This window comes from Trichoplusia ni, chromosome 8 (genome assembly GCF_003590095.1).
Source record: "Trichoplusia ni isolate ovarian cell line Hi5 chromosome 8, tn1, whole genome shotgun sequence".
Lineage (NCBI taxonomy): Eukaryota > Metazoa > Arthropoda > Insecta > Lepidoptera > Noctuidae > Trichoplusia > Trichoplusia ni.
Window position 1 is genome coordinate 12870978 of NC_039485.1, and position 27604 is coordinate 12898581.

Below are 27604 nucleotides of genomic sequence, written 5' to 3' on the forward strand. Positions count from 1 at the left end.
GTGTAGGTACTTTATAATTATATGTTTTTGAATTGAGTTTCGTAAATGTATTATTCCATGCATAAAGCCATAAACAGACCGCAATCTTAAAACTTTCTATAATTTTAGTATAAAATTATAAATAAACGTTTTCTTTTTACTGGTAATACAGAAAATTCTACTCTCACGCCATATGACATTTGTGATACCAACCTTAACGCACCATATGTCAATTACGGGAAAATAATACTTTGTAGGTATCTTTTGTTTGTGCTTTGCTATTCTATTTGAGCTTATGGTTGTTCTTTGAAAATAATTTATTTTCTCTGCAGCAGTACATCATACTTAGTGTTATTGATCCAGAAATTGTACATCGTATTTTTCTACAGTAGACGATTTTGGTAAGTGCTCGGTCATTTTGTTTGTAACTATCTTTTTCCGTCCGTAGCGAAAGACTATAGTCGAATGTTCTTATAGAAAACATTATAGGAATTGCGAAATCTTATTTAGTTCCGATAACATGATGGTGTGTACAGTTTTTACTACGAAGATGTACAATTACTTCATAGGTTTGGAGTTATCATTTTTTCCGGACTTCGCGCAAGTGCAGATTCATTCGATCAAACAAAGGAAGAGGATCATGTACTTTTCACTTGCGGTTTTTCCTTTCCGTTTGGTTTTATCCAAACAAGTCTTTCATTGAACTTGAATTCGTATTTTATTTTTAATGATAAAAATTGGTCGTTCTATGTAAAATAAGAAGTACTTTTCATTCATAATATGTAATCATATTCCAACTAAAACATTTAACTTGAAATCATGGAATGTTTTTGCAAACCACTTTCACTTCCTTAATTACATTTAACTGTTTGTTTTGTATGGTGTATGAACACAGTACCAGAGTATTAGGTAAATTGTTTATATTCAGAAACATATTCTGTATACTCACTGGTGCCTTCACATTGACCTAACTTTCTGGTTTCCCTTAAAGCAATCTATAGTTTTTAGGGGTTAAAATATTCAGTTGTTCCTTCCTGAAACAAATACAATAATCTAAAAATGTTTAATTATCTGAAAGTATTTTTTCATCTCAGTAAAACTAAATACATTTTAATCCAGCTGAAAATATTATGAGCAAGGTTAGAATTTTAGCATGGAACAGTAATATTTAGATCTTTGTTTTATCTGACTAAGAAACAATATTTCCATAATTTGAGAACACACTTTACTACTTTAGAGACAAATCTAAGCCTGGTATTAATTAAGAAGGTATGAAACAAGTACATAATATGTATACTTAATTTTTTTTTTAATTATTAATAATCGGTAAAATTAACTTGCGGTCATTCAATCATGCTGAAAAAACTTACCAGGATATAGTCATTATAACAAAAAGCCAAAACTTATTATGGAGGTGAAGAATGTGTATACAATAAAATAATCATGAATAAATATTGTCCTTATCCTTATTGAGATAAAAGATGATTCATATCAAAATTTCAGACTTACAGAAATGCTTTAATTATATTTTCATGTAATTTCTCTTAATAACATTATAATTATTAAAAAGAAAATAGAGAACATTACTTTTTAACTACTTACATACTTTATTTATGTAAAACAACAAAGTATGGTTTGTAGATAGTTATATAAATAGATCATGTATTTAATAACAAACAGTTATTTATTTACAAAAGTTTGTCTGTAGGTACCTACTGGTTACAATTTAGGCACGATTGGTCTAATTCGCGGTGGGTACGATTCGCGGTTGATCCAATTTGCGCAACAAGGTTAGGTTCATAGCGAATCGCGAGCTTGATAATATTTTTAGGGTTCTGTACCTAAAACCGTTTAAATGGAATCCTTTTACTGAAGTTTCGACCGAGGCTGAAAAAAGGCGGTTATGGTTACTTAATCGTGTTGGTGGGTGAGAAATAAATTTGAGGTTGGATACCCACAAATGTATTTGTTCCCCGAGCGTTTTTATCCTTAGCCTATTTGTACGGAACCCTCAGTGCTCCAAGTTTGACTGGCACTTACCGGTTTTACATGCGAATCGTACCAGACGCGAAATAGACACGAAACAAATTGAAACATTTATGACCGTATGACAAAATGTGATACGTTACACATTTATTGGTACTCAAATGTTGGGCACGATTTTTTTGTTTTTCTATCAAAGATGTGTTTTCACTCTTCTTAACACATGATCCTTCGATACATGATGAGCAAATCTGTAGACTAAATCTTTACAGAATGCTCTTCGATTCCATTCGAATTGAGTTCGAATTAATACTTTTGAAAACGACACTGTCGTCAATTCCTGCAGAGGCACGAATTGGGCTTGAACTCGTGCGATTGCTAAAGACGTTGATGACACTGGATCAGTACCCGTACTTTGTATATATCGGGAGCACCATCTAGGACCGCATCAAGAAACGAATATGTAATATTTAAATCAAGAACTGAGTTCAAAAGGGAGATGTTTCTCCTCATTTTTCAAGTCAGGTAATAAATAATACCGTGTATAGAACCATAAAAATAATGGGAAATAGAACCAAATTAGTCTCGGGACTCGGGAGTAAGTTTGCTGAATTCCTTACTTTGGCTCATGCACCTAACGTCCTTAATGTATTGTGTATGGTGCATAGCAGCTGCACGCCATAATTGCAATAAAGTATTTGAAGTTAAGAATGTTAAGACAGAAATCAAAAAATTAATAACTAAACACATTTGATAATAAATAATAAATAAATAATAATAATAATTGATGATTGTAATATTTAAAAACGGGGACAATAACTACACTAAATACATGAAAAAACGTAATTTATTAAATTGTTGTCGTTTTTGTGTTTTACGCTAAAAACAAGTCATATTCTGAAATTTAGAACTGAGAATTTCAAGATTCAAGGACAAAATGATTTATTAAACTTAAACGTACAAGGATATTTAAACTCCAAAACAAATAGCTAACCTAAGTAGGTCATTATTTGCCAATACCATTATTTGCTGCTTCAATTTAAAAGCGTGTTTTAATTAATTTCATTTGTTATCTCCGTAGTAGATGACGCTAAGTACTCTTATTTACATGCAATCGCAACTGGAATCCTTTATCATTTTAGCTAATCATTAAGAATACATTATTAACACTAGTAGCAAAACTCTACGTTTTATATAGGTACTAGCTGTTGCCCGCGGCTTCGTCCACGTCGTTAGAAGATATAAGTTAGGAATTTTTAAACGGAAACCCGAAGATGAATAATTTTTCCTGTTTTTTCCACATTTTCCATTGTATCTTCGCTCCTATTAGTCGCAGCCTGATGGCATATAGCCTAAAACCTTCCTCGATGAATGGTCTATTCAACACAAAAAGAACTTTTCAATTTGAACCAGGAGTTCCTGAGATAAGCGCGTTCAAAAAAACAAACAATCTCTTCAGCTTTATATATTACTATAGATTTATGTCATTGATGCTTTGTATAATTAGGTATGTATAAAAGTTACGCGACGTACGTCGTTGATATTCTGTGGTTTTGCGGTAATTTAATTTAATTTATTTATTAAGATAACATAATCCACTTGTTAGTAATACATGAATAATATGGTTAGTAAGTCACAATCACAATATAAACATATAAAAATACAGCAACATACAGAATAGATTAGACATGAAGTCTTATAACATTATTCATGTACGGGGAATCTACCCTATAAGCTATCATGTTCAGGATGCTGTTGGTGCTGGCGCGTACTCTGCTGACCATTGAAGCGATGCGTTTTCGCATTATCGCGCTAAAACCGTCAACATGCGCGTCCGCGAACATGCCGGAGGCACTACAATAACGCGGCAACCCCAACAGCATCCTGAACGCATTATTATACTGGATCCGAAGGGATTCGTACGATCTTCGAGTATATGTAATCCATAGGCTGCACGTGTAGAATGTTGTGCAATACGCTCTAAACAAGGTTGTTTTAGCACCAGTGGAGCAACGTACAAACCTACGAGATACCATATTAGCTCTTACCGATAAAGCCCTTCGTTCCCGTTCCATGTCCATGTCGTCACGTAAATCTGAGGCAACCACATGACCTAGGTATTTAAAACTATCTACTCTTTCTAAGGAGGTTCCATTTATTTTTTAGCGGGGGAATATTGGTGGGATATTTAGTTCCGGATTTAAAGACCATAACCTGGCTCTTTTTTTCATTATATTTAAGTCCATGGGTTTGTGCATACCCCTCACATAAACAAAGCAGCCTCCTTAGACCACAGACTGAGGCGCTCAACAGCACCATATCGTCAGCATAGCTGAGATTATTGACGCATACGTCATCAATATGGCATCCGACATGTTCGTTGCTGAGCGTGACAATCAGTGCATTAATATATAAATTAAAGAGTACAGGAGAGGTCAACCCTCCCTGCCTCACACCACACTCCATTTTATACGAATCAGACAGTTGCCCTGCCCACCTTACATTGTTGACCTGGTTTCCATACCAATACCTAAAGATATTTATGACTTCTGGAGGCGTATTCTCCTCTTTTAACTTTTTCCAGAGTATGTCGTAGGAAACCAGGTCAAAAGCCTTAGAAAGGTCTAAAAAACACGCATATATTGGCGTTCCCCGATCTGTATAATATCTGACAGTTTGCTTGAGACACATAATTGCACATTCGGTTGAGAGTTTGGGCCTAAACCCAAACTGATTGTCATGTATTTGAAGATGTTTATTTAACTGTATCTCAAGCAATCTATCAAGTACTTTAGCTATAATGGTGGCCAAGGATATCGGCCTATAGTTGCCCAGATCCGACATGTCCCCAGATTTATTTTTAACAACTGGTATCACTATGGTTTTTATTAAATCGGGTGGTAAATAACTATGACTCATACATAGGTTACAGAATAGTGATAACACTCGCGAAATATGAGCACCACCGTACTGAAGGTGCTCAATGCTCAGACCATCATGGCCAGGGGACTTACCTCGCGACATGTGTCTGATCACGTTCTCCACGTCCTTGGCCCTAAAACGTAAGCCCACCTTTCCTTCAGGTTTCTCAGCATTGAGCATCTCCCCCGATGGTCCCAACTGTGAATGCAAATGCAAATGTGAATGACAATGCAAATGTTTAAAAAAAAGTATCTATACACAACACACAAGACTAAAATCACTGTAAATTGCCTTCCTCCACCCTTTGTCAAAAATCCTTTTTATTTCGCATATTGCTGTATGATTCACTGATTTCCCTCTTTTTTCGACGCATGCATTCGGCATGTTGCAATCTGTAAATCCACAATATTTCTTTGTTCTCAGGATAATAACTTAACTGGTCTTCAGCTTAACGGTAGAGAATTTAACGATTGTATAAAAAAAATACGCGAGGGCTGAATGATTATGATGAAATCATGTCATCTTGCGTTCGAATAACAAGGTAACGGTATTGATTTGCAATTAATCATAAGAACTTTTTGGTCATTGACTCGAGACATGATAACGTCTCTTCGGTTTTACTCACGTTGCAATTATTATACCTGCTGCCTAGCTGTAGAACATTAAGAAAAAAAAATGGCAAAATAAAAAAATACCAACAACCAGCACTGGTAGCACCCAGTTATTGAAGCTGTTTCAGTCGTGGAAGAGAGACTCCATTCTATACCGGGTAGTGCGTCGTCTCGCTTCAGCAGCTGCAAAAGTCTTGTGTTCAGTGGTGGTGGACGGTGGTAAATCCACGGCTAGGCTAACGTACGTAAAATAAGGTGCTTATTATCCCAGACTTGCCTGAATAGGTATTAAAGTATAAAAAATACGTTTCATTACTTACATCGCACTTGCATCATTATAAAGAATCAGAGATTTAATGCAAACATGACATAAATATCCATACGTACAATAAAATCGTAGAAAATTGAAATCTGCGCATAGAACATTGTTTTTAAAGGATACTCACTACGTGTTCTACGAACGATACCGAGCCTGGAATATTTTTTTTTCTGTCAGTGTGTTTGTGCGCGAGGAACTCAGCAATGTCAAAATTCAATGCGGTTCTCTGGTGCATTAGGGTAAGCTTTACTTAACATTTCGTGTTTGTTTCTTGCAATGGGTTCGTAAATGAACTTATGCCAATTTAGAGAATCACGTCGAAAATTTTGATTCACTGGCCAAAATACCTTTCGTCGTGAGCAAAGTTGCTGGCATAGCTAGTCTAACATAAACGACAATCGTTGCGTCATGCAACTAGTACGGGTAAAACCCGAGGTTGTAACGCTAGGCAATATAAGACATATTGCAATAAGTATTGATACTAGAAGATTGTATCATTATGTTTGTATGGCAGAGAGACAACCCCTTCACCTGCTTGCTGCCTCTAAGAGGCATTCATATAATTACAGAGCAGTTTAATGAGATAAAACGTTTGTACGGTCAGCAAAAAAGACAGAAGAGGTTTTGCTAACTACCGTAATTTCCCAGCGACGTCTATAAATTGTGTTCATACTTCATAGGAATATTTTAGTTTCAGCTAGTAATTTTGTTTCAAAACTCCCATACTAACTTATTGTATTTTGTTGTGGTTTATTTTTTATCTAAATATGTATCAGTGTTCATAGACTTTTGAAACTGACAGTACCTTCTCTAAAAACATGAATCAGGCTCTGAAGTCACGGTCGCTTTTGCCTGATTCCTCCAATACTTATAATGTAGTGATAAGGGCAAAACCTTTTTCCTAAAATTAGGTTATCAAACAGAAATAAAACTTATGACTAATAGATCCAGATACAAGTCTGATTATTAATAAATATTTTCAGCATTAATATAGATTTATACTAATACTTATAAATCTAAAATTTACAACTTTACCTCGTTCGATTTTTATCATTTACGCAGCAGAAATTGACGTATGTTTATCGGGAATTCGATGATTAATCGAATATATTTCAAATTATAATTTCCTAGTGAATAATCTTCTTATTACACGTTCTAACTAATTCGTACATGGTGTAAAATTTCAGGAGACTCAATGATGTGAAATAATCAAATTAGGATACTTAATCTAATTTGTCGGAGTTCAATAACTTCAAAACATGTTTATAATCTCAGGAACGTATAATTTCTTCTCATTCTGCTGTTACTACGCTTAAATGTAAATGGATAATCCAGGATTAATTTAATAAATAATCAATTATTTGAATATCCTTGTTATTGAATAATAACTATTTATTTACCTCATACACAAGTCAGAGGTCACACATTCCATCAAGTGGGTCCTATATTCAAAATACACAAACTATGTAACTTTTTTTTATATATTTGCGAACAGATTACTTCATTATCTTGTGAGATATCATTAACATAAATTGCCAACTTACATAACACATTGATCGTACGATACGATGATGTCGTGACGTTAAAACTGTGATAATGGTTTTTTTTTCGCTAGGTATTTTACCCCTCTGATAATATTTCATTTATCAGTAGGTATGAAGTAAGATCATAATGAAAATAATACATGTTTTTCCGTAAATTACGACGACTAGTATCACCAGCACGCGCATACAAGAAGTCGAAGGCCATCGGCGCGATAGTGCTGGTGCGTTGAAGTTGTTTTCGCAAATTTGCAAATGCGAATATATTGTTTAGACTACTAGACATACGGCTGAAAGTGCGATGCATGTTGTTTTTTTTAAAGCCGCGTGTTATTCTGACCTTGTGAATTAAATAATACGCAACAGGCATAGTGTGGCGCCGTCGTTCCTCTCGCTAGTCGTAAATATACGTCATGACACACCCATTCCTAGACTAATAAGGTGGCTGTATTTTGTTACGTAGTTAAAATATACTACTAGTAATGTTGTCAGTGTTTATATCAATCTGCAGTAAATATACGTATCTATTAGATCCGTATAAAAACATTCCGTCCTTAATCATGAATTAGTGTTGTTTAGACACACCTCCAGTCAAGTGACCTTTGCGTATCCAATCTATTTATATTATAGCTAATAAATATTTTATTTTAAATAAATTGCGCATGATTGTCAAAACATTTTAATCATTATTATCTAGCTAATTACAGACCATTTGGTTTAAAACTAAAGAAATCGGGTTACTTTCTGCTCATAATATTGTTTTATTATAAAGGATCAGGGACTTCATTGAAACACAAAGTTCGTCGTTAATTAGAGCTGTTACATATCATTTTACAGCGTCTATTTTACACTTTTATGAATTATCAGAGTAGCAATATATTGTAATCGACTTCTTGACAATAAATAAAAGCCCTGTTTCTTTGGAAAGTGTAGTCTGATTATTCAAAAAACTAAGGCTGACAGGGAATTAGGAGAGAGGGAGAGTACACAATTTCAAATCCAATTGAAAGATCCTTGTGAGTTTTAAACCACCTTCTCATGTTCTATCTACATGTATGAGAACCGTATTCATTAAAATTTACATGTGAGAATATCTGACCTACAGCTCATTATTGAATTAAATACTAATCAGTGTCTGGCAATTAACTATAGGATATGGGTCACGAATCACGTGTAAAAAGGTCGGCAACCTATAATCCACCTCTTGTGAAAGCTTGAGATAGCTCGAGACCCACATACATAATGCATAAGTATTACATACTATTAAACTGTATTTCAGAAAAAAATTGAGTAGTCTCTAAAACTACGGTTAATTGAAATAATCGTTATTTGACTGGCTAATGGCTGGGCTAAATAAGTAATTATAAAAAAATAAAACTTCCTGAATATAAAAATTCGCCAAACGTTGCCAAAAACTGGTTTGGATTCAAGGAGGTTTTTTAGGTTTTACAATGCCACGGCATGGCCTTTATTTAAATTGATAAATAAGCAGCACGAAACATTCGACAATAACAAAACTCGGCGGCCGGTGGGATCGAGTTGGCGAACGATATGCGTTTCGCATCGGATAAACAAGCGTTGTTTTTGTTTACGACTAGTGTCATGTGTGACTAACACCTATATATCGAACACAGTAATACTTGAAATGTAAATCGAACTGCTATGACAGGTAATACGACGTACTGTTGTTTACATTCCTAAACCAAGAACTTTCAGTGGTGTCGTAAACAAGCACTCCACTAAATATGTTTTGTAACATTTTACTGATAACCAATCTTCTGATACCGAATTCTGTAACACAGAGACCTACTGCTTCGCATATTTTACCAACTTTTTTTAGATATCAAGGCCATGAATATAATGTTGTTCGTTTACCGACTATCTTGCGGATCTAGTGAGTCTAGTGACATTAGTCAGATAAGAATTTTCTTTAAATATTGTTTTTCATTTTATATCATAAAATATGTTCTTTGCGACAAGCCATAAAACAGTATAAAATACTTAATGAATCGTTATTTTTGGATACTCTATTAGTATATTTTAATACGTACATACGTAAGTTCAAACTGTTATTCTCTAAATTCAATAGACAGTTTCACTCTTATTCATTAAGTTATATACTTAATTTCATATCCACAAAAAAAATACATAATGACGTAACGTTTTCATTAAATTGCTGGAAGCATCTCTCTTTTTCCGAGTAACACTCATTAAGCCCTACGGCGCTACCATATCGGTCGTATTCGAGTCCGCAACATCTACAGTAATTAATTTCCTTTCGCATTGCGTGTAAACTTGGTACTTGGTAGGTCGGTAAAGATACTTTCATAACGTCGTGGCGCGACATGGCGTGATGTCGCGCGATCGACCCAGTGGTTAGTGGTCGAACGTACGAAGCACATGGTGTGGTAGAGTTGTGTGACTGATAATTCTGCCGAAGCACAAACGCTCGGCGAGCTACGTCACTCGACGTCAGCCCGGCATTCGGCGCTTGGACGCTCTCGTATCGGCCCACCGACATTAGCCACTCACACACAGTTTACTGGTAGAGTCGGCGCAAGCAACACGTGTCGAAATCTTACCTGTGTTCGGAGTTGTGTACGAAAATTACAGCTGACTGTATTTATTGTTTGTTACGTAGAAAACATTTTGTGCCTTAGAAAGTTGACAGTGAAATATTAAAATCTACGATCCTGCATAGCTAAGGTATTTTTTTGCTTATTTATACTTAATTTGGTTTTGTTTTGAAATCCTTGTATAATGGTTTTATTATTGTGCTTGTTAGATATATGCAATTTCAGTACTGAATGGTTATATTTTTCATTTTGCTCAATTTAATTAGACACTGCTTTAGCAATTAGTATAAATAATGAAGAAGTGTTTAATTAGTGTTATTTTTAAAATCACCGTCAGTTCATTATTTTTGGCTGCCAGAGTCACAGTCATTTTCAGGCTGTTTACTTTGTCTACATGTTATTGCCATTCTGGATATGTGTTACTCTCCTATTTCAATACACGACGCTGTTTGTTTTCATGGGGCTGATAAATTTTGTAAATATTTATCAATAGTCCCAAAATAGCAAAGTTGTGTCATTTGGATTGCGATTTTCGAAATAGGACTGCTTAATGCTATTCTAAATTAGGTATTGTGTTTTGTCGCCCTATTAATCATGATGATCATGTTTCATTAAATACATTATGCAGATTCGAGGTCAAAGTATCGTACAAATTAATGGCTTTATGTAGACGACAATAAAATTGCTACTGAGAAATACAATCGAGCAATGGAAACAAAGATGACAGCGTTTAAATCGTCATTGTATTTGCTCTATAAAGTTACCAGTATGAGTCATATTAACTAGAATGGAACGTTGCCCTTTACCAAGTTATGACCAGTGTTGTTCTCTTCCAATGGCTGGTAAGTGTTCATTCATAACGAATCAATCTTCACCTTGATGATGTTGGCTTTGAAACTCGTTTCCTTACACTTGAGCACCGCTGCTAACCTACTTCAAAGCAGTATTTAGCAGGATCGGTTACAAAAAATCTAGCGCATTATTAGCTACTCCACAAACTGAACGTGTTTTCCTACATTAAAATAATAGTATCTCTCTGAATTTCTATTGCGTGCCGTACTTGTTAAAAAAACAGTAAACAAACATGTACGTATCACGTATGTACTTTTAGAATTATGTAATTTTTAAATCTAATTTGCGTGATCGTGTCGATCGGGCCATATATAAATAATACGTATTAAGTTACTTGCGTCTATCGATAATTAAATTATCGCAGTTATCACTAGTATTTTAATACCCTTTCTTGTTAGTTGTCGATATTTCAACGGTTTTCTTTTTTTTCTTTGTCTCATTCCAATACGTATTTATGCCTTTTTTTGCAAACAATGGTTAAAAATAAACGAAGGGAAATTTATCCGCGTGCCTGTATGGTTAATTAGCTTGACTTTTGAATTGCATATCAGATTATTTAATTTTCTTTGTGGTTATTATTTCACATTGTTCCCCGAGGCAGTAATAATAACTCTTTTAATTATATTTTCACTGTAGATATTACTTTTACATAAACTGATATATCTTTTCATGATTCTAGTTCAAAAGTTTGCTCAATCAAACATGACCTTTTCCCTCTCCAAAATATTATGTAATACAGGCAATACAAGCTACTCATTTTCAAGCAGATTGTACAGATATAACGCTTAATGTTATGGTGGCTTATCATAATCTGCCACACATCGGTCAAAAACATAGCTCAGATACGATATCATTAAGTCATTAAACCGATTGCAAAACTTCAAATTCTTGGTCGGGTAAACGATTGTTTCGTAGGACAAGAACTAAATAGTCTGAAAGAAAGAGAATCTATAGCTATAAGTGTGAATAATGTAATTATAACTGTAGTTGTTCTTATGTATCGATGATCCTGTAGAACAAACAGTGTCTGTACACGTGAAGACTTGTGGTACGCTCGACTGGCTAACAGATAAGGTTTCATAAACAGTTGTTTGTTTCTCACTTCGCGTTCTCAGTTCGCGACGCGTTCACGTGAGACATTACTTATGAGACTAACCTATAGGTCAGTTTTAATAACCCATGCCCGATACTGACGCGAGTCTATCTTGTCAACGTAATTGGGATCACAACATTCATCAAAACAGATTAATGAAAAACAAATACATACGTGAAATGTATCAATAAAACGCGACACAAATTATGACTATGTCAGACAATAGAATTCTACTTTCCTATATTGATAACCACATTTTGCATGCATATTTATTACACATCTAATTAATAATGATATATCGTTTGAACTAAACAACTCCCACGTATTGAGGAAGTGATGACAGTTGGATGTAACCCAATAAAGGAAAGATAATAGTGCTCATATCATGAACAAAAACATTGCTGAAAAAGGTAATAACAGCTTGTTATCTAGGTTAGTCTTTAACCTGAAAATATGAAACTATAATTGATAATTATAATAATTTCGAAGTAGGTTAAATGCTTACGAAGAGGCAAACAATTCCAACCTTGCCTTAGCCGTAGACATGTTACTTTTTTGTTCATACAGTATGATAATGCGCTCGCTCCGCAAAAAATATACTCTGTGATTGTTTTTTACTATACATAGGATCGAAAGCAATGAACTTTCAAGCATTGATGGATAAAAGTGTATAAAAATGTGATTGACATGTATGTTGTCCATCCAATACTTTGTTTGATATATTTTTTAAACAGGCAAATGCGATCTGTTTCGAGTTCCGCTTTGTGTTTGAGGTGCGTGACCCTAACGACAATGAACGCCATTTATCTCTGTAGACATTGAACTTGAAGCCCTTGGAACTAAAATAAGTTCAGCCAGCCGTCATTCAGGTCTCCTTGGACACCTGCCACTATGGCTCATACATCGCCACTGTACATCTAAAAGATGTATTTTCGTTTTCCATGCGGCAATATTCAGACATCATGGCAGAAAATGTATTTTTTAAATCTATCCAAAATTTATTCATGATTCTTGCTAGTTTCAAGGTTATCCTCTTCTTAAATAAATAGCAACGTATATATATTCGCAACTGAACACTATGTTAGTTGGGAGCTAAACTAATATATCGTTGTGTATGTACTAGTTTACTGCCAACCACACGATACATCACTCAGCTTGCGCCTAATAAGGAAGTAATGTCCATTTAGGGAGCTGATCACGTATTTATTGGTTTCCTTTGACCTTTTATGAGGGCAGTTTCTTCAATTTCCGTCTTCCCGTAATCTAATCTGAATAAACGGTTTGCCGAAATCAGTCTGAAAACATTATATCAACAGGGTATCACTTGCTAATCACTCTTAATACAGTGTTATAGAGCTGTGCAAAGTCTACAAATATTTATTTGAAAAAATCGTTCTTTTGTAAATTTTATCAGAAATTATATCGTTATTGCACATTGTCTAAATCCAATAAATTGCGTCTCAACGTCAACTGTAACTTTTTCATAATGAGTTTATATTATTCTCAACAAGTTTTCCTTTGTATGACGACTGTTTTTTTTGTAGAAGTAATGGAAGTCTCCGGCTCGTGCCTGTTCTGTTAGTTTGTTTTAGCATCCCACGAATTCTTTCACCACGTTGTCTTTGCGTGTCCACTGTTCTCGTAAAATAGATGCAAATAGCTATATCGCTTTGAATCGTAACATTTGTGTGGTAAAACTTGTAACCAGTGGACGCGCTGAATGAAATGACGAATATTTGTTGAATATAAATCAGGTTTTGTCAATATGCCTCTTACGCTGACGTGTCTTCAATAAATTGACCACACGACTACATCGATAAGCGAAATATCGTGTCAGTCGCCGACCTCAATAGTTTCTACGAATACTATTATACTTGAAGTAATTTTGTATCTTGATTCTCGACCATGCAACGTTGAGCAACATCCTGCGTGTGCACTGGTGCCTAGTTAATAGTACGTGAACCCAGCTACTCGACTCGATATCTGCTGCAGTAATGAACGCTTGCGCTATTTATGTCCATTTATGTACAATCGTAGTTATAAAGCATGCCACTAACAGAGATTTATACGTAGGAAGTATTTGTGGAGAATGTTGCTCCTTATTCCGTCTAAATCAGGAATGAACGATGACCAGAGACTGCCTAGCTGAGGTTATTGTAATCACACTGAAACTCACCAAAATATCCTTAGCAGAAGCTGTTTATTTATACGTTTTCGATTACGTATTATTAAGAGATTACACAGATAAATAGCACGAGTTGCTGTACTATAATCTACTACAAATATCAAGAATTTTATTTTTCAACTTTGATGATTAAGTTTCGCGTCATTCATGGTTGCGTGGTAATCACGATCGGATACATTAGTGCTTATCATGTGTGTGGGTTTATACTTTTTTAAAAGTATTTTCTCGTTTATTTGATAAGGTGAAGAAGGCAAATATTCTTGTTTTCCATATCTCTTACCTTATACTTGCTTTCCTCGTAAATTTATCAACTTTGTTTTGTTGCTTTATTAACAGATATTATCTTTTTGTTTCAGGAAACCTAATGTTGTTTTTGTACTTCGGTCCCAAGATGGGGTAATTTATAAGACTTTAAGTAGTATATAATAGTGCATATTCAGTGAAGTGTCGTATATAGTAACAGAGAGATATTGACAAAACAGCAGCCATGTATTCTATGAACTATATTGGCAAGTTCATTGCGAACTTTCGCGAGTTTTATAATGAAATCAACGGGGCGACGCTGACGGGAGCCATCGACGTGGTGGTGGTCGAACAACCTGATGGCAGCTTCACGTGTTCACCGTTCCACGTTCGTTTTGGGAAGCTTGGAGTACTTCGTTCCAGGTTCAAAGTGGTAAGAATGCCTTTTATATTACCATACAGTTATATAGTTCAGACTACTTCAGACTCATTCGTCATGTTGTGAATTTGTTCACCGGTTTCCAACGACACTGGACATAAAGATTTACTAAACAGTTCGTGATAAAGTGTCCGGTAGTGGCGCACGTCGACGGTTGATCGCCGTTACATCCGTTAACAATTCTCACGATTGAATTTAAGAACTTTTGCAGGAAATGTCTTTTTTGCTCTTTAAATAACGTTACATCTTTTCCTTACCTTCCGTTCGTTGGCATTAATTAACAGTGCAGGCCTGCGTCATTACCATCCTATTTTTTTTTGTTTAATCATGTTGATTCAAGTGAGGAATGTGTCGCTGAATTATTATACATACAAATAACATCTGCGACATAAATTAATTGTACTTTTTGGTTTTTCGCTTATGTATTTATACATCTTACGTATTTACCTTAATAATAAGGATATTATTATGGAAGATCAAAATTAATGCTATAATGGGATGCACACCAAATGAACGAATGGGTAAATCTTAAATGTTGTAATTCTGTTACGTGGTCCGTCTATCTTGGGCAATGACTATTTGGATAGTTGTTTACGTCACAGTGGAGATAGCTATAGCTATATGAAACATGAATTTTAATGCCCACGCGAAGAGTTGGAGACTTGTTTGGCCTTCAAATCAGTCACACGAGTCACAACTAAAACATCTCCATTTGCGACACCTAGCGACAAACCACGCCTTTGTATACTATTTTAATTTACGGCACGTAAATGGTATCTGATGGTTTTTTTGCAATGCTTCATGTGAGTTTCTCTCTAGAAACACATTTGAATTTACGTAAGTGTTTGTGTAATTAATATGATTACTTAAAAGTAATTATATTATAAATGTCATTGGAGACGCGCCATAAATGTTACAAGAGAGACAACAATTCATGCTTAAAGTACGCTTAGCCACTATTCTTGCTTTTATTTTTGGTACATGCAGAGTGCCTACCACCTTTGATAAATTTTGACAAGTCACGCCTATGAGCTGGCCACTTCAGCGAGCCGATGGTATAAAATTTTACCAAAGCAACAAAAAATAGATGACCATCATTCGAAATTAAGAATCTTTTTGAGCATTTTTATGCTCGCATGTTACCATGCCATTAACGAATTTTGAATAAAGTATTAAGTATTTAATAAAATGTCAACAACTTCTTATTTATTTCATTGTTGTTTTTCCACTGATGTTTTTATTTAAAGAGTTATTCTGCCTGTCCGTCAAATTTAACGACTATTTTCTTTTCGTAAGCTGTTGAAATTTGCAACAAAAAGTTGACAAGCAAAATTGTCTTTACTCGTCCATCATTCATTACACGATGACTAATCTAAGAAATCGGTAATTTTGAAATTAGATTAGTGTTCATATACCTAGTAGCTACTAAACAGGTATGTTTTCGATGCATTCTTGATGTTCTGAGCTAATCTGAATGTAGTTTAAGTTTTAAATTTCCTTAAAGCATATTATAGCACTGATTACTCATAATTTTGCGATTTATCTATATTTAAATACGTCGCGCACGTAAAATAGTGTTAACAAGAATTTCTGGAATGTGAATTGAACTCAAAACTGTTTCATTCCTTCGCAATGAACAACCATAAATTAATAATAGCCGAAACCTATAAAACGTTAGGCTTAAAAAATGTAAGCCCACATTTCGTCCACTCTAATTTTATTTTAATCGAGCTCCGCGTTCTCCGAGCACATTCTTTCTCGAGAGCATCTCTTAGTTTACGCTCAATGCACGCGTCTAGATTATTCTGAGATCCATATGTACGCACGTTTGTGCAATTCAAATAAATATACATTACAAGAAAAATGAATGTAGTATTTAGGTTAGATAAGTCACCGCTTCCTGTTATTGAAATGTAATTAACTTATGCGCTGATAAGAAATTAATAGCGGGATTATCATCTCACTAACTATTGGTGGACATTAGTGGTAGACGCATACTTACTTGAACAAACAACATTATTTCACATTTTCTCACGAATGAGTCTTTGTGTAAGTATCATCATAAAGCAAAACAAAATAATACCACGTGTTTGTGGTCGTTTTTTGAACTCACTGCTATCATTAGCTGTAAACCAAATATTATTTTAATTAAAAGAGTAATTAATTGTACATTATGACACACACGGAAGTGATACCATATCTATTCCAACATTTATTAAATACGTTTCTTATGCAATTTTGTTGAGCATATTGTTGCCTAAGATTAGCATAAATTTATAACAACTTGTACCGAACTCGCCATTTGATATAATTATAATAATTTAAGTACATTGTTTAGTGGTATATTAGTGTACATTGCCAAAATGAGACGAGGAATCTGCGTCTTCACACCAAGTGAAAATTGGAAGAATGCCAAAATAGGATACAATTCTCACTAAGAGTCTGAAAAAAAAATTGGCACAAATATTTTCTTCATCCGGCCACCTGTTTTATTTTTTATCAATCCAACTATTGTCTCGAATACAATTAAGTCTAAGCTGAATTAATTTAATTAACGTTGCCTGAAATCTGTGTTACATACTATTGTGAAAAAATATATCCTCATTGCCAGTGCGCGTGTAGTATCTACATTAGAATAAAATAAAATAGAAACATATTTACAAAATAAATAGCTTTATCTATTCAACATTAATATTTGTGCTCATCTGCATTGTATTAAAATTTATGTTTCTACTGCCGCCTGTTAGTACACTAGTAAAGAATAAACGTAGAGAATAGGAGTACATAATTATATGCATTCATAACTAAAACTGAATGTTTCCTACGACCCTAAAATCTGTCAGTACCTGTCCACTTAAGAGTCATCGCTCCTATTAGTATTAACAGTTTGCATGATATGACACCTTTTACGATACACACTGTAGGAGAGAAATGAAGAAGCACGAAGGCGAAACTTTTATTTTTAGCCTGCGATTTCATGAAATTCCTACATCAAAATTTCATAAATTTTCCATTTGCCTTGAAAAGTATTTTTCCGGAAGAAATATTTAACCTCGCGTCCTATTGATCACTTCGTATTCTAGAAGATATTTTAGCATAGCGTGAATGAAGAATAAAATTTGAAAATATTTAGATAAACCGAAATCAATATTTTATCAGCTTATTAATCAATGGATATCTCGTGTAGGTTGACCTGGAGTTGAACGGAGAGCCTTTGAACATTCACATGAAGCTTGGTGAGTCTGGCGAGGCTTTCTTCGTCGAGGAGGTCGGGGAGGACGAGGCGGAGTGCTCTGCCCACCTCGCCACCTCCCCCATACCTGCTGCACGCTTTGAGGACCTGTACGAGCCTCGGCGGCGAAACTCGCTCTCCGCCGTCGAACCCGACCATGGACAGGCATCAGATTACACCAAAAGAAGGTAGCTTAGATTCCATGTTCCATTCTTGTTCATAATTGTATTTACCAATGCTTCTACAGGACTAAGTCTAAGAGTGTAGATGACATGAAGAGTTGTCTGTGTGGTAAAAAAGCGATGATTACATGTCACAGTTCCATTGCGTGTTCACGCTGTTCGAAAGCGAGTCTGTTAACATATTTGCATTATTTACACTAGCCATTATGTTAATCGTTAGTATAACATAGAATTACTCACCAATCTGTTACACTTCATAATTATCACACTAGATAAATATCAAAAAAGCATCACCATTTCGCTTTTATCTTTCAGATATACCGCTGACGGACAATCAATACAGAAACCTGACCTAAGTAAGATAAAAAAAGCTGCCAAAGAGGACAATACAAACAACGACAATGAAGCATTGTTTGAAATGGACGGCCTAGACGAAGCTACGGACAAGATAGACGGCAGAGCGCCTAGAACATTCGCAGCCACACAGCTCGGCGGGACCGAGAGCGTGGCTCACCAGGTGGTCCAGAAGATCAGCGCTCACAATGACTTCAGGCCTATTGACGCCGCACCCGCGAACCAGGACGAAGTCAAACCCAACGGAAATGGAAAGAAGAAGAAGAAGACAAGGAAATCCAGTTCAAAGAAACACCAAAGAAAATCGTCGACTAGTTCAATTTCCAGCCAGTCTGACCGCGCGGGCTCCGAGCAGCGCGCCACGCAGCCCGCCCCCATCCCCAACGTGGGTGGTGACATCAACTTCTTCAGTGATTCTGAAGTTACTGCTGCTTCTCTAAGGTAACTATGATATAACTATTAACGTCCATAATCTTGTAGGCGTTTTCTTCGTAACATAGGATTAATCTGTTTGAGTGTACAGTAACATAAGCGTAACTCGTAAGGTGTGTTTACGTGCATGTTGTTGAGAGAGTCGCATAATTTCAGTGAAGAAATGTCGAACCTCAAGCTGAACGGCGACAACCGCATCCCCCTGGCGTTGTCGGACACCGCGTTTGAGGTGCACGCCGCCTCCAGAAACGCGTAATAAACCAATACTAAATAACATCAGTTCATATTAATTCACTCGCTTGCAAACACGACTCTAATTAGTATTGCCAGCATAAATTATTTTAAAAAAAGTAATCTTAAGTAAAACAAGTAATTATAGTAGCTTATTTTAGTAGTTGCACGCCATCACGCATGAGTGTTATACTGCACAGAGAACCTAATTGTAGTCTGTCATGTTTTATGTTGTTGTAATAATGTTATTATCAAGCAAAAACACATTTTGTTAAAGGTTTGTCTAAAATCGTACAATTGCAACCCCATACTTTTAAACTTTGTTTGTGCTTACCTATACCGCAACCACAGTAGTTTTGAAACAAAACTATTTAGCTATTTGCACTTTTATTATTTTGCATTCTAGTATTTTTGTAGATTGATAGTTTTTCATTAAGAGTTAATACCTACTTACATCGCCCTAGCGAAACATTACAAATTTAATAAGTTGTTTTTGTTTTATCAAAAATATTTTGAAAATATGTTTTCCTCGCATGACTTATCAACACAAAATATAATCAGCATAACCTATTTATGGCCTTTATTAGTAAACGGATATAATATGAGATATGAGTCACAGCGGATTATCTACATATATATACATAATTGTAACTATGTGACTCAAATGTTAATTACTGTGAATCTTCAAGTCCAAAGTGCATTCTGTGCTATCGTGTACATACTCTCAACTATATATTATAGGATTATTGACGTATAATGTTGTACTTTGGCTCCTGCTCATGAATTTATGATTTCTTAGATAAAATATAAATAAATTAACTAGTCTGGACATAGACCACCCATTGGACCCGCTATTGATTTATGTTGTCTTCTTATCAACTTTCTTCGTGGTACAGTGAAAGGATTATCTTTTTATATTTTGGAATTGGGGTACCAGTCTATTGATAGTATTTATGCAATGAGACTCATGTAGCCAAAATGCTTATTTCTGTAGAAATGAGTTAGTTATACGTATTTTGTTTTTGTTTAGTAAGAGATAAGCTTATAATGTGCATCAGTTGTTTAGTATAATTGTTAATGTATGTGCGTTGTGGTTCAGGGGTTCTCGCAGCGGCACGCCAGTTCAGTCTGACACCGAGGTGGAGCTGGCGGGGCGCGTGGCCGCGGACAAGTCGTCGCAGTCGTGGCGCTGGGGTGAGCTGCCCGAGCCGCCCGTGCGGGGCGGGGACTCCCCGGCCGGGGTGTCGCCCCCGTCGCCCGGCTCCCCGCCCTCGCCGGCCTCCCCCGCCGAGCCGCTCAGCTCGGACGAGGAGCGGCCCAGCCGGCGCGGGGTCCTCAGCGGCATGTTCCGCTTCATGTCGCCGCGTGACTCGGACGTGCCCGCCGAGGGCGTCTACCTAGACGATCTGGACCGAGGCCAGGTCGACCCTGATCTCTATTTCCCGAAGCACCACGCCGACAGATTCCGATCTGGTGAGATCATTTGTAAGTTCCACATCTGTGGCTTCGTTCAAGACGTGATTAGTTCATTAATTTGAACACAAAATGTAAACCTGTATTCTTCCTAAAATTGCATGTGTTAAATCTTTTGTTACATAGTTTTGAAAATAAATTATACTTAGCTATTGAACGAAGCCACAAAATAACTCATTAGTATCGCTTATACAATTCTTCATTGGGTCATTACCCTGAACATAATATGTACCTATCTATTTTCTGCAACATTATGTACAATGGCACAGGTCCAGCTGGTGTTACGCATCCTACAACTGGGCCCACTGAGGAGGAATACGAGTCGGGTAACGGTCCATCCTTGCCGCAGTCGCCTGCGTCGCTGGAGCCGCCTACCTTGGACTCTGACGATGATGAAAAGCTTTTAGCCAAGTAAGAACTCAATTTGAAGCTCCTATAACTAGCCCAAAATTTGAGAGACTTTTGCATGTGATCCGATTACAATGCTTATGTATCTAACCTCTCTAATTGATTATTTGACAATAGGACTGATTGTCAGAATTTAGAACGCTGCATATCAGCAATAACAATAGTAACTGTCGTGGTGGCCTTGCGGATTTATAAAAGGATTTGTATACTCGAGGTTGCAAGTTCGATCCCAATGCAGGCAAGTACCAATGTGACTTTTACAAAGTTATATGTACTTTCTTCATTACTTTAAGACATCACCATTGACATAACTGGGATCTTCAACCAGCAGTCAGCTCGCTTATTTCTCAATGCTTCTCTTAATGAGAAAAGGTCTTGATCCAGCAGGAGGACATTTACAAGCTGGTGTATTATTATTATATCAGCAATGGATCTCCTCAGATGGAAAATCCTCTCTACAATACATCAAAACTATACTTTGACAGCGTTCCTTTACGATTACTTGTTACAAATTCTTAGGAGAATTTACATCAAATATGATTGAAGTATGTATCCAATGTAACAGTATGTTTGGTGTCAGGGGCCAGGTGGGCGTGTACGTGCAGGAGGCCCGCGTGTCGCGCGCGCTGTCGTTCGAGGAGTTCTGTTCGCGCGGCGCGGCGCTGGCGGCCGACGGCACGCTGGTGGTGAGGCTCGGCGGCCGCGCCATGCCCTGGCGAGCCGCCGGCCCGCTGCTGCTGTCGCTGCTGGCGTACCGCAGGCCGCTGCCCAATGTAAGTACCATAAACATGACAATTCTCAATATTCATTAGTAAAGGTTAAAAAAAAACACTATCATAAGTCATGATGTCCTTCTGTTGAATGCTGTGGAGGCTAAGATCTGCATGGTTGATAATGATGCTCAAATTTTTAGACTGTTAATCAATTAGACTGATAATTTTCTGACAATTGTAACTCTAGTAAAGAGGTCTGCCAGGCAGAGGCAATAAATTGTACTTAGTCAGCCAATCTGACCGAACATAAATTGCGATTGATTGTCAATTTTTCCGCCAACCCGCATTAAATTTCAGTCACTGAGGGTGAAACGCATTTCTTTAACAGTCATAAACTAAACCCTTATAACAAAAACAAGAATAAATCTTGAACAACACACACTAATACAAATTGTAAATTTCCAGCGCGTTCTAGAATCATTAGAGAAGAGTTCTGAGAAGGACGAGTCTCAAGCGCCGCCGTCAGACAGCGCGAGCAAGCCGCGCGGCTACTCGTGGTGGAGCTGGCGCCGGTCCAACGCGGAAGCCAAGCGGTGAGTCACGGGCCACTGTAGCTACACCTTTACCCAGCTCACCATTTATAAATATCATGGCTTTTGCCTCTAAAACACGCATAACACTTGCTCCTAATTTTAATTGTTGTTGTATATCTAGCAACAATCTATTCTCAAGTTTAGTTTTAATATACAAACAATCTAAATTCGCCAACTCAAATAGACAAACTTGGCAATCAAAACACTTTCACAAATAAATTCAATCTCAATTGCATCATCTTTTACTAAAATAAGTTCTTACTCTATACATTTACAGTACTGAAGCATCACCCCCAAAAGACGACATTACAAAAGAAACCGTAGCTCTCATTGAAACTCCAACGGAAAGAAGAACTGTTACCATTAGTGAACCGCATGAGGAGAAGCCTGTCCATCTAGAAGATAAAGTGGAAGAGGCTAGGGAGTTAGACATTGTCGAGGAGATCGACCCCAGAGATATCTTAGAAGATGTTCCTGAACAGCTACCGCAAATTAATGAATCTAATGATCAAGGTACCATATCCTACATAAACCTACAGAAATACCTATAAGTTATTAAAGGATGTTTGTTTTATGCCTAATGTTTTTCTTTACACAGTCGACCGACACGATCACAGCTCGTCCGACTCCGATCAGGATGGACAAGTAAAGAGGCCTAGTCGTAGACATTCGTCCTTTAGAAAAACACTTCGGCTGTCTTCGGAACAAATTGTAAGCCTACCTACTTACATCAAAAACATTTTCAACTCTATCAACTGGTACGATATTGAGAAAATACTTTTTTTTATAGAAAAACCTAAATCTCCGCGAAGGCATGAATGAGATGGTGTTCAGCGTGACCACGGCTTATCAGGGCACGACGAGGTGCAAGTGTAACGTATTCCGATGGCGTTACGACGACAAGATTGTCATCTCTGATATTGACGGAACAATCACCAAGTATGACGCATGCATTTAATATGTTCATATTTATCTAGAATTGCCTTAATAACTCCTATTAGTTTTATACGTAATAGGATAAACCTGATTTAATGTAACTTTTAATAAATACATTGTTTTTAGGTCTGATGTTTTGGGACATATTTTCCCACTGGTTGGAAAAGATTGGGCCCAATCTGGCGTAGCGCAGCTTTTCACTAAGATTAAGAATAACGGATATCAGCTGTTATACTTATCCGCACGAGCGATCGGGCAAGCTAGGGTGAGTGATTAGTCTCCATTGCTAGTTATATTGACATTTTCAATTTATACCATCAGATGTCAGATGTCAGCTTAGCGATATAACTCAATATTTGTCTTTCAAATACAGGTAACGCGCGAGTACTTGCGCTCGATCAGACAAGGCGAGGTGTGCCTGCCTGACGGTCCGCTCTTACTCAACCCTACCTCGCTACTGCGAGCGTTCCATCGCGAGGTTATAGAGAAGAAACCCGAAGAATTCAAGATCCAATGCCTCGCAGACATCAAGGCTCTATTCCCACAGGGCTCGAATCCATTCTACGCCGGCTATGGCAATAGAGTAAATGTAAGTAATTCAGTCAAAATTACGTTATGTATTCATTATTGATACGTATATCAACGAATGGAAATAATATGTACTTATTATCTGCAGGATGTTTGCGCGTATCAAACTGTTGGCATTCCGATCGTGAGAATTTTCACTATCAATTATAAGGGCGAATTAAAACATGAACTGACTCAGACATTCCAATCTACGTGAGTATTAAATCTTTTAATCATAGCTTTACTAACGTCACCTTTCCAAATCACATTGCCCAGTCACTAACACCGTATTTTACTCATTGTATTGAGTACTATAATTTTTATTTCAGTTACAACGTGCAAAGTGACATGGTCGATGATTTCTTCCCACCACAGAAAACTGATAAAATAATAAGCTAGCGCGAGGTTTAGGTGTCAAAATTATATAACTTTTGTTATTGAGAGATTAGCAACACGATATTAAGCCGGTAAGCCGAATGGAATGACTTGTAAGGCTTGAACACGTTTTCGGCCGCACATCATCATTAAAAAATCAAAAATATAATACCATATAACCAAAATTTTCTATAACGTCATAACTAGCTGAATACTAAACATAATACAAACAAATAACTTGCAATCATCGACTTGTCATCTGTCTGTCTCTTTTGTGTTGGTGTTTGTGTCTTTGGGTTGTTTCGAATGTGTTTTTATGGACCATAATAACGACTTCTTCTGGGAATTAATATTTTCTGTTTCCTTTTTCTTTCTGGTGAACTGGACAAATCTGCTAACTCTAGACGTTTCATTACCATTTTACGTAATTACGACTGAAGATCAATATCATATCTTATAATTACCATGTGTCCAACAATCCTGTGTATGTGAATGATATTGCACAATTCTTCCTCTATATTGGCCGCAAATGAATACAAATTAACACTTGAAAATCAATTAGGATTGAAAAAAGCTTGTCACTAATGCACTGAAGTAATAACCGACTTTGACCATCGGCACTTCGAATATGACTCTTACCACTTGATAAATCCTTCTCTAACTCCAGTACTTTTACTAGTTTACGATCTACGATATCTATGATTTTCATAGAAACAATCCTGAGTATGATGTTGAAGAATGTTCTTTTTTGAGTTCTCGTTTTTTTAAGTTTCGCTTCGTTTAGAACTTTTTTTCGTATTTTTTTCTATTTACTATTCTAAAATTCAAAATGAAGGATTGAGGATAAGAAACTCCTCGAAGCCTAATATACATCGAAGGCACTGTGCAACTAAATAACATTTATATGAATTAATTAATATAGGGATGTGCTTGATGTTCTATTATCATTATAACGTAATGTAACAACGATAATCTTTTAAGACTAAGGAACGGCCCTACACATCGGTAAGTTTAACAAATTAAAGACCTACATTCTGTGTCGGCAGGTACTCTCACATGTCGGTGCTGGTGGACCAGGTGTTTCCGCCGGCGCAGTGCGAGCCTAGCGACGAATTCTCGCAGACTGTGTTCTGGCGGCAGCCACTGCCCGAGATCGAGTTGCCTCCCATAACCCCACCGCCACCTAAGCATCATTAATCACATTATTACGTACTTTATATTGTATTTGTAACACCTATTCCTACTCTACTATATCGCTTCTTGAATTCCTATTTAAACATAAGAAAGAACTATATCATTGTGCCTAACTCGGCTTAGCTTAATCCAAAATGTAATGATTGGAACGAAGCAATACCTGAAACTTGGTTATTCCATTATTTACCTAGAGCTTCGAAATACGTAGCAATCGCTGGGATGATAGTTTCATTTAGGATGCTTTAGATAATAGGATGTTTAGTTTACAACGTAGTTAAAATATAGATGTTATGAGCATGTAGAGAATACCAAAAAAATATATGAATTGCTTAACTCGTAGTATCTCGTGTGTGTAACGTAAGTTTGATTGTTGTCCTGTGATGTGATTAGCGAAAATTTATATTATTTTGACTTTTCGCTATAATGTATGACTTTGATGAAGACGATTAATATTATTTAAAATTTATTCTCTGCGAAGACTGTACATGATGGTAAATAGTTTGCAGATGTAGGTTACAAAGGAATCAAGTTGAGTTTTGATTTCGTCGATTATGTAAGCTGTGATGTCGTCGACTGATAACGATGCTTTATTTTTATACTGTGATTACCTATTTGTACGTGCTAAGTTATATTTGTGTTAAAGCAATACACATTCGTAATATGCGGAGGCTTAGCTTCTGGTAGTTTTATTATATTATTTGTAATCAACAACTCTTTAATGATTTATGATTTAGACACATTGATTTGTAATAGCTAAATATTATGTCTAATTAGAATTTGGTATATTTTTAATATAATTTATTTATTGTTTCTGTGATTGTTTTAATAAATATTTTCAGAAATAACTATCCATTGATTTATTTTTCAATTTCAGCATTGTATTTGAAACTATTTCTATTCTCATAAGGATTTTGCCAACACAATAATTGGAAATTTATTTTATTGACCGTGAGCGATTTGACCCGTACTGAATTTTCAATTATTGTTCTGGAAAAATGCTTAGGAAAACACGAATAGTGTCACTTTAATCTTATTTCCATTCGTTCATCGGCTATTGTAAATCGCGGAATTTGGGCCCTGAAATTAAGGTGACGTCATAAATGTCGCTACATATTGAAAGATCGTGATAGAGTCAACTCATTTTTCATTTTCCGCCGCAGCGTAAAAGCCTCTCGATCTTATGAGGAAAAGACGGGAAATGTTGACCGATGACGTGTCCTTTAACCTTCTGCTGCGGAAATTTAAGCTGCGATTGAGCAAAATAGGGGGTCGCAAATTTTCGGTTAGCCGCTAGGGAGGACCCACCACCTCAAAAACTTAATCCCACGGATGGCGATAAAATCGAGATACTCGATGAAGTCGAATACTTCTTTGGAAAATTGTAACGCGCTAACGAATAAAACGGGGAAAACGAAAAAAAAAACAATGAACCGGAGATGTCGGAATTAGGACAGAATTTCTTAAAGCAGACAATAGCCTGCTTTGGGCGGTTCGATGTTTGCCCCGATTCAGAAGCAAAGGACGAACCGGATCTAATTGAGAGGTAAAACGGGGATATAACTGGATTGGAGGACGTCTTGAAGACTAGACAGGGTATCAGTAATCAGCGTAGATGGCGAGTACATCTCACATCTTTTTGCCGATGATATCGTTGTAATCGCGCAGAGTCCGTGATATAATCGGGCGAAACGCTGCTTAGTCTGAACGGCGAGTCAGTCTCCACATGAACTTTGACAAGACTAAAGTCATGTTGAACGTTCATGTCGTGCCGAGACTGATGCCGAGATCATGAAGGCATAGCTCTCAAAGTTGTGCATGAGTATGACTACCCAGGGTACACTATCCAGTTTGGTAGACCCAACTTCGAGAAAAGAACCAACCGCAGATCCGTTTGGGCTCCATCGATTCTACATACGTCTTGCATCCAATGCGTCTTGCCCGTTATGACCCACGGCGCCGAAACACTAACAGTAACAGTAGGGCTAGTAGTCCACACACTTACAAGTCGCTCAGCGAGCCATGCTCGAAGTTTCTTTGAGGGGTAAAATTAGAAACGATATTATCCGCAGAACTGGAGTGATCGGCATGCTGAGTTAGCAATCTGAAATGGCAGTGGGCAGGCCATGTCTCTTGGAGAACCGATGGCCCTTGGAGCAGACGAGACGTAGAGT

At 36.6% G+C, this 27604-nt stretch overlaps 1 protein-coding gene across 5 annotated transcripts; it reads left to right on the forward strand.

Annotated features, from left to right (window-relative positions):
• The first annotated feature begins 212 nt into the window (after positions 1–212).
• LOC113496963 (phosphatidate phosphatase LPIN2) lies at positions 213–26106 on the forward strand. Of its 5 annotated transcripts, XR_003400862.1 has the most exons (17): positions 9760–10061; positions 14418–14737; positions 17931–18163; positions 18473–18952; positions 19100–19195; positions 20274–20659; positions 20917–21058; positions 21636–21828; positions 22234–22361; positions 22639–22874; positions 22960–23072; positions 23152–23300; positions 23424–23562; positions 23671–23886; positions 23974–24077; positions 24194–24331; positions 25286–25372. XR_003400862.1 is itself a non-coding variant. In XM_026876367.1 (16 exons), exons 2-16 carry the CDS (start codon positions 14549–14551, stop codon positions 25434–25436), a joined length of 2955 nt encoding a protein of 984 aa, XP_026732168.1. In that variant the 5' UTR covers positions 213–380; positions 14418–14548; the 3' UTR covers positions 25437–26106. The 5 variants fall into 5 exon arrangements, 4 of the variants coding, with proteins under 4 accessions (XP_026732168.1, XP_026732166.1, XP_026732169.1 ...); XM_026876367.1 differs by lacking the exons at positions 9760–10061; positions 24194–24331 and adding an exon at positions 213–380 and having other exon boundaries at positions 25286–26106; XM_026876365.1 differs by lacking the exon at positions 24194–24331 and having other exon boundaries at positions 9761–10061; positions 25286–26106.
• Positions 26107–27604: the final 1498 nt, after the last annotated feature.